Source organism: Anas platyrhynchos, chromosome Z (genome assembly GCF_047663525.1).
Source record: "Anas platyrhynchos isolate ZD024472 breed Pekin duck chromosome Z, IASCAAS_PekinDuck_T2T, whole genome shotgun sequence".
In the NCBI taxonomy this organism is placed as follows: Eukaryota; Metazoa; Chordata; class Aves; order Anseriformes; family Anatidae; genus Anas; species Anas platyrhynchos.
In genome coordinates, this window is record NC_092621.1 from 44,668,703 (window position 1) to 44,682,592 (window position 13,890).

Genomic DNA, 13,890 nt, shown 5'->3' on the forward strand with positions numbered 1-13,890 from the left:
GGGCATGAAACATGACAAACACAATTACTTTACCTCCCAAACATCTAGATGACAACTCCATGCAGACATATTTGTTTCAGATTCATGTTTAGGGATGTTTTGCTTTAGGAAATCCCTAAATACACTGAGCAAATGCTACAAAACAGCCAAACAAGCATTTATTTATATGCTAATGATTTCACACATGAGCATTTCACCAACAGCTGGGGAGTGCTCCTCTCTTAACACCCCCCATCGCCAGTCAGTGTGCCGGGCAGCTAGCTGGTAAGTTCATCTCAACCCATGAGCTTCAGACTGCTGCCCTTGGTTCCTCAGCATCTTGAAAAAGACATGGTTTTCTGTGCGCCCCCGTGTCGTGCACTGATACAGCAACAGAAGTCTCTTTACTGTTAAATACTTGCTGCACCCATCTGCAGCAGGTGTTTTTGTGGTTTAGCACTGGTCAAGTCTTGCTTTGTGAGTTACTCCACTACAAAAATTGTGGTAGGCATATACAAGCTCCAGTGTGAAGACACTGCTCCTGATCAAGACAGTGTATAGATTTTGAAACTCCCTTGGTACATGTTCTTTCACAAGAGAAGACAACAATGCTGCAGTAGCTGAGTATTTAATGTGGACACCCCAGCAGTATAGCTAGCTGTCATATCAGACCTACAGAGACATGAGAAATCTGGAGCAGCAGTTAGAAGCATTAATGACTTCGCAGCCAGCTTTTCACAGTGCATCCTCAAAGGGAGCACTGCCACGTAAGTGTCAGCTCACGGGAGCTGGCGGAGGCAGCCTCAGTGACTAACTGTAATAAGGAGTTAAGCGTTAGGGTAGTATCTTTATACAGCGATCATCACTCACCTATATTGCACAAGTCAGACTGCTGCTACAGACATTCTGCATGTACAGTTTAATTGCATTTGGCTCAAACAAACAAGAACCCAGCAATTAAATACACGTGCATGCGTTTGAGGTTAAGCCCCACATCCAGCCTGTGCTTCCAATGCCTCATCTGCAAAAAGATTACATTAGATGCTACTCAGCATTTATTTCTAAGTATAAAGCAACGACCGCCGTATTATCACACTATGCCAAAGGAATTTGGACTCACAAGTGGCTTTGCCAGGCAGCGAGCCAAGTGTCAGCATGCACATTTCCCTGCTAAAGGCTGATGTCGGCAGGAAAGCAGTTTGCTGGAGTTTGCTGGAGTACAGCACCGAGAGGCACCACCAGAGGCTGTCCCACTGACTCCCTCCAACCTCTGCGTGGCTTGCTTTAAAACCGGTTCCAATCCCTGGCAAGTGCATGCTAGTGTCATGCAGCACCTACGAGCATAATTACTTAATAGCTATCACTACCACAGAGGTGCATGCAGCAAAGGATAATTAAAGCAAGTGATGGATGCAAAGCATTAGGCTACCACCAACTGAAAGCTGTTACATAAATTTAAGTAAATGTATAATGTGTTAATTTTATTATTTTAAATTTTAATTAGAAATTGCTATTACTTTATTTTATGTTTTATTTAAATTCCTGTAAATTTATTATTTATCCTTATCCTTATTAACTTTTTTTCTTTTATGTATAAGTACCATGAGCTTGTTTATTTATTTATTTATTTATTTTTGGCTTGTGACTGAGACGGTAGAGCCTTCCTTAGAAAAGGAAAAGAAGAAACAGGCATAAAGGCAGGACAACACATGCTACATCATGCATATTGTGCAAGAAGCTAATGTAAAGCCCATCACTTTATGATAGTGTTATCAAACATTTTTAATTTTAAATGTGTATCACAACACCAAGATGTCAGCCAAGTCCAAGGTTTTCTGTACAATGTACTGTACAAATTGGACCTTTGGTTTCCCTGTAGAATTCATGAAGTAGTTTGTGGATTGCCAGGGACTTGCAGAAAAGGCTTTCTTCGTTTCTTCTTTCAAATGTAGGTTTTGAGTATTTTTTATTGACCAAGTAAAATTTACCAACTGTTACTACTTATTTGATTGGTTTTGTTTTCATAGGGAATCAATATCTTTGAGCCCCAAATTAGAAAGCCAAAAGTCCAAAGGACATTCTCGTGCTACTTGAGAACAAATATTTAGTCTGATGGAATATGTAATCTTATACACAATATGAAGCTATATTATACTATTAAAAGTAATATTTTAATGAAATGCAACCACAAATTATACATTTTACCTTGCTGAAATTGCACGTTAAGAAATCTTTGTCAAAATGTTTTGATTTGGAGTAAACCTTCTTTTCAGAAAGATACAGTTCTGGCAATAAATAAATAAATAAATTTAATCATTTGCAGATTGTTTTCTATTAAATAAACACACAATAACACAAAGACCAAATCTACATGGAAGGATAATTGTAGAAAAGCTAAGTCAAAGAGGTGCAATTTCTAGTTAGTTCTGATTGCAGTTAGTAGTTATTCTTTTGTCATTTGTCAGAGGCTTTCATAATCTTAATTCAGCTCTGTGGAAAGACCTATCTACCATAGATGCGAGTCCCTGTTTTTTTCATCAACAGCCTGATTTTTCCAGTGGAAAAGAGCTGTTGATGAGAGCATCATCACAGCAGGATCGGCACACAGCTTTTGGACAAAATGAACTCCAGCCCAGGACTTCAACTCAGGGAGATGCTGAAACACATGAATTTAAACCCTCATCAGCTAATCTGCTACTCACTGCTCCAAGTCAGGTATTCAATTAATTGCCTTGCCAAGTAGCAGCTTCGTTGGGGGATGTACGTGATATGGGCCCCTTATGAATAAACATATGAATTAGCAGATCCTAGATTAGCTGCGACTCTCCTGGGAGATGGACCAAATTTCTTTGTATGAGGAACTGACAAACACCTAGAAAATATAGGAGGCACTTACCTTTCTGCAGTGCTTTTAGAGGAGTGATGCTGATCATTTTCTATCATCTCATCTTCTTCGTGGCTTTCAAAACACAGCAATTAAATGGATGTTAACAGTTTTTAACAAAATTGTATTTTATTGACTGAAACATTAAGGAATGATTATTCCAGCCTGCCAAATTTACACTGTACCACTTACATGAGGTTAGTTACAGTGCTAAAGGTATTGCCTCGTGAAACTACAGATCTTGCCTTTGATGTCAGCAGCCTGGTTTGTTTATTTATTTAGTTATTATTATTTTTAATAGAATCATAGAATCATTAATGTTGGAAAAGACCTCCAAAATCATCTGGTCCAACCATTCCCCTACCATCAATGTCTCCCACTAAACCATGTCACCAACTACCACATTCAACCTTTCCTTGAACACCTCCAGGGAAGGTGAGTCCACCACCTCCCTGGGCAACCTGTTCCAATGCCTAACTTTCTGAGAAAAAAAAAATTCTTCTAATTTATAACCTGAGAAATTTTCCTTTATGCTGTGACATAAAAATGAATTGATGGACTCAGTCTACTTTCTGAGGGACATGAAGCGCAATTACAGAAGTCACTGGCATAGCTGGAAATCCTTTTGTAGCAAAAATGTTTCGGGTTTAACAGAGCTGAGAGGCTCTTTAATGCTAATGTTCAACCTTCCATTCCCGTGTCATCCCTGTTGTTACAGATGGATGCAGAATAGCAGCTTGCAGGGGCTGTAGGTAGTGTGCTTTGTGAGAAATGAAATTAGCCTTGGAAAACCTATGAATCTGCAAAGAACATCACTTACCACCCAGGAAATTGCTTTTATAGTTATGTCAGAAATAAATGATGATCTCTTAGAAAGAAAACAATATGCAAAAGAAACAATAGCCCACCTAAGTAATTTGTATTTTTTTACTGTAATTAGTGTCTTACATTATTAAGAAAGACATCTTACCTGGATGACAGAAACAGACCAGGCTCTAATCTTGAAAACATTTATCATACAGCAATACACTTAATGTGCTCCCTTATCTGTAGAAATGTTGAAATGGGTGCGTAGATTCAGTTCAAAAGTGGCTGAAAGGTGCTGTAAATCACTTGACCTGCAGAAATATTACAGCTTTCACTTCACCAAACACTGCTTGGAGATAGGAATGCTTTCTACAAGTTTGAATTCTTTGTAATATTTATTGAGAGAAAGAACACTTGTTCTTCTACACCACAAAATATATGTGAACCATTGACATATTAAGTTGGCAGACACAATCAAGTCCTTCAAAAACACATTTATGGTTATTAGTCTTGCACCCGATCCTCGTTCACACTGAAGTAACCGTACTGAAATCAGTATTACTCCTGATTTACAACACAGTGTGCAAGGAGTTACTTTGTTACTTCTGTTATGTTACAATAAACAAAAAATATACATTAGCTTGAAATCACAGAACCATGAAATCAAGGAGGTTTTGCTATTAAGTTTATTGGGGTTGGATTTCATCCAGCGTGCTATTTAACCTGAAAGCATAAACTGCTTTCACAACCGCTTAATTACTTTTGTCAGCAATTTAAAATTATTTTTTTCCCGTTTAGTACATATGCAGTCCAATACCTGCCTCAAGGAAGTTCATCAGCATTTTGAACATACAGCAATTGGGCTGGCTTTCCACCTGGATGAAGGGTTCCAAGACTGCAAGACGAGTCCCACCAGGAGCACTCATGCTCTTTCAAAGTGGTCTGCACCAAGCACAACCTGTTGAGTATTTCTCTAAAGAAACAGGAATGTGGTGCTTTGCATTACATGAAAACATACCCTTTTGTGCCTATGCCTACCACAGCACTAGCCTGCTGCCATGGCCGTCCTTACTTGTGTGCCTACTCCTGACACACATGACATGATGACTTGTGCTGTTCCTGCCACAGCTGGACTCAAACTCAACTCTCTTTCCATAGTTGAGAGACCTGAACAGAGAAACAAAATTCAGGGATCACAGACCTAGAAGGGCAGGCAACAGGAGTAAGATATAGTTGTTAAATGAAAGGAGGAAGATAAACATTGCAAGTAATTCATATTTTTTTTTCTGTTGATTCTGTGCATCTTGGTAGTTATCTCAGGAAGAGTGTATTGATCCCAATGCATGCTTGCTTGAATCAATACTGAAATCTCAATTGCTTCAGCTGAAGCAATTGAACTGTGTATTTGAGTAGTGCTTGTACTGAAGAATACATACAAGCTACCACGGATGTTACTCTTGTATTACTCTTGTACAAGCCCACAACCATCACAAAAAACTCCCAGAAGGGAAAAACATGAAGGTCAATTGCCAAAAAATTCAGGGGCTGGTTCCAGTGATTCTCCTCATTTTGATCAGAGGAAGAATCTCTGAAGCCAAAGTGAACTCCTGAACCATCACCAATTATTTGTTAAAAACCTTGAGCTGTGTTAAAAACGCAACAGCCTCAAGTGTGTGAGTCATGACTTTGAAAACCTATTAGAGATAAATACATGGAAGATGGGTTGAAGGCGAGGCAGAGCATCCTACTCCTGCACGTCTGGCAGTAAATGAAGTAGCGGGGGCACACAGTTCTGGCTGTTCCTCCGCTGGAGAAGTCACCACGCTGCCGACTCTGAGGACAGCTTTATGTAACTTTGCACCCAGCGATGTGCTGAACCGCGCTCCCTTCATTTTACAGCTGGCATCAGTGGAGCCACAGGAAGTTTTAACGCTTGGCCAAGGTCAGGCTGTGATTTACTCTGAAAATTTCAGAACTCCTGGACCTCTTGTCCTGTACTTGGAGAAGGCCGGGCTCTCTCAAGTGCTAAATCGAGAAAGTGTAAAAAAAAAAAAAAAAAAAAAAAAAAAGTATGAACTTTTCTTCACCTTCGATGAGCAATGCTCTGCAGGAGTGAGCTCGGAGTTCAGATGGGAATTAAAAGCTGCTCAGCATCCCGGCATCACATGCTGAGTGTGAACTGAGGGGAAAAATGAGCAAGTGTATATATTATTATGTATGTGTGTGTGCGCGTACATGCGAGTGTGTATATTATATATACGAGTGCGTGTGTACGTGCAAGTGTGTATATTATATGTACATTTACATGTGTACATGTGTGTATATTATATGTTTTTGTGTGTACATGCAAGTGTATATTATATATACGTGTGTGTGTACATGAGTGTGTACATTACATATACATGTACGTGTGTACATGCAAGTGTATATTATATATAGTGTGCGTGTACATGCAAGTGTGTATATGTGTGTGTGTACATACGAGTGTGTATATTATACATATGTGTGCGTGTGTACATGCGAGTGTGTATATTACATGTATGTGTACGTGTGCACATGCAAGTGTGTATATATGTGTGTATGTGTGTATATTATATATATGTGTACGTGTGTACATGCAAGTGTATATTACATATACGTGTGTGCATATTCATGCAAGTGTGGATATTATATATATGTGTGCGTGTGTACATGTGTGTATACTATATATACATGTGCGTGTGTACATGTGAGCGTGTATATTTCATATACGTGTGTGTGTGTGTGTGTGTGTGTACACGAAGGAGCACAGCCAAGCTCCCGCTCGGCCCAGGACCGAGGCAGCCCCACGGCCAGCAGCAGACCCGAGGGGCTGCGGCCTCGTAAAATGGCGGCGCCCCCTCGGGTCGGCTCCGCCGCGCTGCGCTCCGCGCCGGGCCGGGCCGGGCCGCGCGGGGGAGCGGCGCGGGGCGGGGCGGCGGCGCCTCGCCATTGGCCGGGCGGCGGCGCCCTTGTGCGGTGCCTGCGCCGGGCGGCACCGGGACCGGCACCGGCAGCGGCAGCGGGTCCGGGGGAGCGAGGTGAGGAGGGCGCTGCCGCCGGGGAGGGGAAGGGAGGGGAACGGGGGTCCCGCGGCTGCGTGCGGGGGGAAGGGGCGGGGGTCGCGGGGGCGGCGCGGGGCGGCGGGGGGCGGCGGGGGGCGGGCGGGCGTTCAGCCGTTCACCTCCGCGGTCGTCCGCAGGGCGCTCCGGGGCTCCGGGGATGAGGACGCGGAGCAGAGGCTGAGGCTGGCGGCGTGCGGGCGGGCGGCTGCGTGGCCGTGCGGCCGGGCACCATGACGGTGTTCAGGCAGGAGAACCTGGAGGAGCACTACGAGACCGGCGAGGACCTGGGCAGGTGGGTGCGGGCCGGGGGCAAGTTCGCCGGGGGCTCGCGGCGGGGCCACCCCCCAAAATTAATAATAAATAATAATAATAATAATGGGTAAACTGTGCGGTGCTGCTGTCTGCTGGGTGTGCTGTGTGTGCATCCGGAGCGAGAGGCTGTGCTGGGCACCTTGCGTTCATTCAGCGGGTATGGAGCCGGGTATGGACCCGTGCTGAACCCCAAACTGCAGGTGTGTAGGCTGAATGTGCTATTTAGGCTCTCAAAATTCATCGTTCCCCACCCTTTTTTTTTTTTGTAATATCGTGTAAAGTGTTCCAGAATCTGGTTTGAGCTTTCTGTAGTAATACAGCTGCCGCTCTGTGGTTACAGGCACTGATACGTGATTTACCATGACATAAAGGCAGAATTACAAATTGCCATTTATTTCCTTAAGGCTCCTCACAGGGAAGACAATGTCAGCCTGCTAGTCAGGAAAGTGCCAAGGTTTATGTAACCTCTCCTCTATTTATTTTAAAGAGCGAGTGCCAGCACCGTGCTGGGTCCCCAGGACCCGTGTGTGAAGCCGAACCATTTCCCTAAGGACAATCGCATAGGCAGCGTTTAAAGGATCTTCCACACAGCCACACCAGGGAAATAGCACGCTGGCTCCAGAACATAGCTCTGAAGATGAGGAATTTCATTTCTGACACACAGGGAAGTGCAAGCACAGAATGATGGTACATGGTTCAAAAAAAACAAACGAACAAACAAAAAAACAAAACACTGAGGTTGTTTGCCTTATTCATTTTAACTATATAACCTTGGCATGCAGTCCAAACCTATATATGCATTTAAAGAACTTAAATTAATTAGTTACATGCCAGTCTTGTGTTGTTTTTTTTTTTTCCTTGAAAAAAGTAAGCATAACTAAGAACTTGACCCATTCCTGTTGGCTGCTGTGAGAAAATACCTATGGACAATAAAACACAACAAGGTGACGAGGTTTTGCTTTAAAATAAAAGGGCCAAAGAATACACTTCAGCATCATTTTGAGAAGGACAGATTATTTCACTGCAAGTTGTTGCCATGAAATCAAAAGAATAAGCAAATCTCAGCATAGTCATTGAGTGGCTTAGTTCAGTGGTGCTTTTAACTTATTTTTGAACTTAGGTTTCTCTGGCTGCTTGAAATACTCTTGTAAATCCCATTGCTTTCCATTCCTTCTTTCCCCCTTAGGTTTCTCACCTTTACATTTGCATATAAATGTACTTGCAAATGTCGAGCCTGAGGCTTAGAACTCAGGAAGCAAGTGAATATTAAAAACACCTTTGACTTTAAAATTTCTTAGGTTTATTTGGGAACCTGAATCTTGATTTAAGGCTTCAGCTAAGCTGTGATGAAAGGTTCCATTTTGCTAAATCAACCTATTTTCTACCCTTATAATGGATGAATTCCTTTGTTTCCTTGTACTTAGCATCAGTCATAGAACAAACAAGGTGAATAAATGAACAGATAAGAGTTTTTTTTCACCAAAGTGTATTTGCATGAATGGATCCTGAAGTTCCTAGGACAACCTGCCTTTTGAGAAAGCTCAGGGAAGATGCAATTACTTTGAAATTTTAATCTTCACTGTTTTCCTTTGTAAAATATTTATATATCTGTATTACCTTATGATACCTCTGGCAGTAACTAGAATAAAAAGTAGCTTTCCTATTCTAGCAAAAGAAAGAAAATAAATGGATTGAAGAAAATAAATGGATTGTGTAAATTAAATTTCTCAGTGAAACTAGTAAAGGAGGTTTAAAAATTGCTTACACAAAACGTGGAGATTATTTGAAACCAGGAGAATGGACAATGAGCTGAAAAAAAATGCATTTTCTGGTTTTATGATATTTCACAGCACTGTTGCAGAAGAAGTTACAAACTGTAAAAATCTTTTGCCAAAGTGTTTTGAGATTTGTTCCATTCTTTGGTTTGTTTTGATGTATTCCTGTGGAAGATAAGAAAAAAGGTATTACGAATACTTGTAGGATCACTCTTTTTGGTCTTACCTGTACGTGATTTGTTCCAACACACTTCTGCTGTTGGGGTAGGTTTACCTCTTGTGTCATCTTAAGCTTTTTGTACCAAAAGTCTCATCACTTAGGGATCAAATGTCATCTTTAGGATGAAACATACATGGAGACTGTGCTCTTAATTGTTGTGCATGTTGCATTATGTACTTTTTGTTTTGCGTCTGACAAATTTAGTGAAACATATCACTGCATTGTTCAGGTGTGTACTTTAATTACAGATGTGTGAACTAACCATCTAACCATGGCATTTCAAAGGGTGATGGAGATTCTGTTCCTGCTGGGGTAGAGATTATCATGAAACAGCAACAAATTTACAAAAGCTGTTTCATTCATTTTAATTCTTTCTGCAGTTGCGAGCTGTGTGACTGTGCATTTTAAATACCCTGCTGCAGTGCCTTTACTTCAGTTTGCCCAAAAGACAGGAATTAAAGTTCATCAGCATTTAAAAACCTCACCATGGTGAGCACAAAAAACCTTGAAACCAGATCAAACTAATGAAAATGATTTTTTTTAACCCTTCTGTGATTGGCCTTACCTGGGAGTTGTTACAGTACCATGAGAAAAGATGCATTGCTAAATTATAGGAAGAGGTACCCAGATTTAGTTCATGGTCTTAAACACCACCACCAGACCTCTTTTTTTTTTTTCTTTAAACTTTCAAGTAATTTCTAAAAGAGCTGCAGATAGCTGAAGTAATATTTTGCAATTGAAGAATGGTATTTGCATTGCACTGTGGCTTGCTGTTTGTTAATAGGAGATCCCTCCTATTAAATGATGCTAAAAACAGGAAGAGGTATCTAGCAATTTTGAACTCTGAGTTTGTTTGGACCTGTTGTACTCACTAGGGATACACTTTCCACTGTTGTTGAATTAAAAACTGTGATGGGTGTTAGCAGTTCTGGAAGTCAATCTGTTTCTGTTTGGTAGCTCACTGAGCAGAAAAGTTACCAGGGTTAGCTTATGGCTTTTTACTCTTATCTAAGGTGTCTGTCTAATCTCTTTATCAGTTGCAATGGAAAATGCACAGGGTAAGATGCTGAAGGTGCTGACGAGAAAACAGGCAGTTGTGCAAATGCATACTTACAGTCTGAAAAATGTTCCTTTACCTCTGAATCTTTGGTTAGGAGAGAAATATTTTTTTCTGGGTTGTGTGAGATCTGATTTCTGTAGTAAGCAGTGAATACGTAGGCTGAATATATATATATATATATGTATGTATGTATTTTTGGTTATTCATCCATCAGTTTTCAGAAATGCTGCTCCTTAGAACTGCAAAGGCAGTCTCTCATCTATCATACACCATAAGTGTAACTGCGTCGCACTGTGTTGGGAGGAAAGGAAAAACATGGGACAAAGAAATGCTTGGATGACAGCTAGAATTTGACCTTCGTGGTGCTTTTCAGGCTTGAGAGCCCAAAGTAGTCGTACTAAGAAGCTGATGTGCAAAAATGGTGCGCGTATTGTCAAGTTCCATTACAAGATGTACAGCATGTGTAGTTCCTTTGAGGTGATATTTCCCTTCAGAATGGCTAAGTTAAAAACCCTTGGCAACTGTCTTTTCAATAATGTGGTGGTGTAACATTTTTTCCATTTATTTATCAGATTACAAAGTCCTACAAAGGGCTGGGGGGGGGGGGGGAGGGGAAAGCAGCGATGGAGAGGATGGCCTGGTGTGGCTGAAAGTGCTATACCTTGGGTCAAAAATTTAACTGCGCCACGTGGAAATTCCCAATTTCTCTTTTGTTGCATAGTCTTACTGTAACCTCAACTCAGCGTGCTCATTAAAAAGGCATTTATTAACCTTCATTTTCGTACAGAGGCAAAATGGCCAAATACTGAAGACATGGATGGTGAAAACCACAGTAGTGCTGTTTCCTGAGTCCCTCACATAGGCTCTGCAAGAAATAATGCAAGCGTGGAATTCACAGCTTCTGTAACTACACGCATGCAATTTGCAGCAGTACGTGGTGACTAATTGCTGTGAACCGAGTGGGCGGTAGGAGGCTTTCAGGGGCAAGGACCTGGGAAGGAACCCTGAACGCGTTGGCCACAGAGCCACTGCTCGAGTGTGGGAAACCTGGGGTGGTTGGCTGGCTGTGCTGCTCCTCTGGAGAGCCGAAGGTGGTGTTTGGGTTACAGCAAAGAGCCCTTTTCAGCGCTGTCTGTGAATCACAGCGATGCTGCACCAGCCTGGTCAGCTCTCAGAGGAGCACCTGGTAATTCTGTGCTTGCCTTGAAGACACCAAGCGAAGCCAGTCCCAACCCTGCTACTTGTTTGGGTTCTGGGGGGCAATCTTTTTTCTTTTTTTCTTTTTTTTTTTTTTGGAATGTATAATAAACTGAAATCTGCTGGCATAGGCTGCATTAGACTGCCACCACACAGTACCACCGGTGACAGCTATTGTCTTTTAACGTGTGCAGAAGTGTTTCTGTGTGAAAAGCACAAGGTGCAGTTATTTTTTGGTATAACTGCTTGGTTCTTCTTAGTTTATTTCTATGTGTGGAGGAGAAAAATGTCTGGTTTGTAGGACTTTTAACACTGTGTGTAGTAAGAAGCTGGCTTGCTGATTATTATGCCTTCATTATAAATGCATAAACCCTTGTAAATTTAAACCCATCAGGAAGTAGATGAAGAACCTTGGTCTTTGATTTCTCCTCTAGCTAGGCTCAGTGAGGTGCACTTGGCCCCAGCACTGCTGTGCTAGGCGTGTGCTTAAACTTTCATCGCTTCTTTCGGGGCTTTGCTGGTTTGTCCCTTTTGATGGATTTTTTTCTTCCTTCCCCATTATCTGCCTTTACAGATGTTCAGGCGTGTCGCTTCCTCTGCTAGAACTGTGTGTGCTGTGCAGAGCTGGGCGCGTTTGGCTGAGGAAGAGAGGCTGAGGCTGCGTTTTCACCAGAGCAGTGCGCCAGGCTCGGGCTGTGCTGGCGGTGGCTGAAAGGAGCAGTATCACTTTCTCCGTCGCGTGTTCCTGCATGTTCCTTTGATGCGGCGATGCTGTAAAAAATGGGGAAAAAAAAACACCTTATCTAATTTATGGCAGCAGTTCATGCTCAGATCAGGTGAAAGCCCTGTGAAATCTCAGCCTACAAGGCCATGCGATTGCCTCTATAAATCCTTCCTCGAGTTAAATACATAGGAAGGACAGAGATAAAGAACCATGGTGCAAAGGCAGAAGAACATAAGCTGGTGACCAGGAAGCGGAGCTGTAAATAAGGAGAGTGATGGGGACTACTGGAGTCGTGGAGTAACCGTGCCAAACAGTTGTTAAAATTGGTAACACATTCAAAGGCATATCAGTTTTAAGAGGAAATTACATATTTCCTGTTAGAACCACAGCTGGTCCTAATGACCAGGTGTCCTTCTGTTTTTGACTGGCTTCATTAGTTCTGCAGTGAACCCACGCGACTTGTTGGCACAGCTTTATATTAAGCAGGAAAAAATGCCAGTTAAAGTCAGTGGTTTACTAGTTTCTATTTCCTGGGTGAGAGTGGCTTGCACAGGAGTCCTTTCTCAACTGAGACTGCTGTCTCGAGCTGTGTTTTGACCCTGCTGCAGGAAAATAGGTGTCCAAAAAACCTGAAAAGCGTTCATAGCAGCGTAGTAGATTTTACTTAACCACCACTGGCTTATGGCAGAGATAGGTGGAAGCTGAAAGAAGGCTGGACAAAGAAAGCACAGGTCTAAAGATCCTGAAGCCCCAAATATTTCATTGCGTATCTTCATAATAAAATACATATTGGAGTAACATAAATAGCGTGAAACTTAGTGGAACAGGGCACAAAAGCCTGTGCCAAGGAGTCTAATAATAAACTGTGCTCTGCGATTGCAGCACATGGGGCTGCTACAGCAAGAGTGGAGCCGGAATGTGTCAATCAGCTGCTGGGTGACATTCCTGTCATTTTTAGCGCAGTTAGGAAAAAAATCTCCTATCAGATGGACTGTAGGAGCCCGTATCGATCCATTTAATTGTGCAGTATGTGGCTGTGTCCTCCTTCACACAGTGCTCTGCTGTTCTGATCGCTGTGCTTCAAAGAGATTGTTCTATTTTAAAGTGAAGAAGAAATGCTAGGATGGTGAAGCTGTGGGAAGAAGACTTTTTTGAGAGCAGACTGAAGAGTTTGGTATGTTTAGCCTTGCACCACGAGGCTTGGAAGGGTATGATTTTTATTTATTCTTTCAGTATGCTGGAAGAATGAGAAGTGACGAAACTTCTGAAAGTTTTTGGTTATATTTACATTTAAGTATTCAGTTATATTTACATTTAAAATATTCACAATATTCACAAATGAAGAAGGCTGGAAATTCAAGGGCTGCTGGCCCCCAGGAGAGTGATCTTCGGGTTTTTTCTTTGAAACAAAGCTAAAAGAAGAGGGAACCTGAATTGTTTGAAGATTGAACTTTGTTAAATTAATGGAGGGTGTAGCATGGCACTGTCCTGGGGAAGGAGGTGGCTGATAAAAATTTGGTCATTGTGCGTATCTTAAGTGAGTTTTAAATCTCTGTTTCAAAGTTTCTAGGCATATTATAGTTGACATTGAGGGTGTTGACCTACTGTATTTAAAGTGTGTAGGCATTTTACTTTTGTCATAGCACACATTGGTGTCAGGGAGAATGACTTGTGACAGTTGCTTTTCACCCAGAACGGTTCACACAGTTTAGGATTGCTGTAAAGTGCCACGCTGCTTTATGGTGTGTTTTGCAATCCACGCAATGGTCTGCAGCATTATGCTGTTTTTTGATGTTTTAATCCCTTTTCCCTTATTCCTTCCTGATTACATAACCAGATGTGATAGATG

General features: G+C 41.9%; 1 protein-coding gene across 1 annotated transcript in view; it reads left to right on the plus strand.

Moving 5' to 3' along the window:
* The first annotated feature begins 6,606 nt into the window (after positions 1-6,606).
* Positions 6,607-13,890, plus strand: part of DAPK1 (death associated protein kinase 1) — an 89,189-nt gene continuing 81,905 nt past the window's right edge. The window contains exons 1-2 of the mRNA XM_038170257.2: positions 6,607-6,729; positions 6,891-7,045. Of these exons, the coding sequence (XP_038026185.1) occupies positions 6,984-7,045 (62 nt within the window). The 5' untranslated portion in view covers positions 6,607-6,729; positions 6,891-6,983. The remainder of the gene's footprint in view (positions 6,730-6,890; positions 7,046-13,890) is intronic.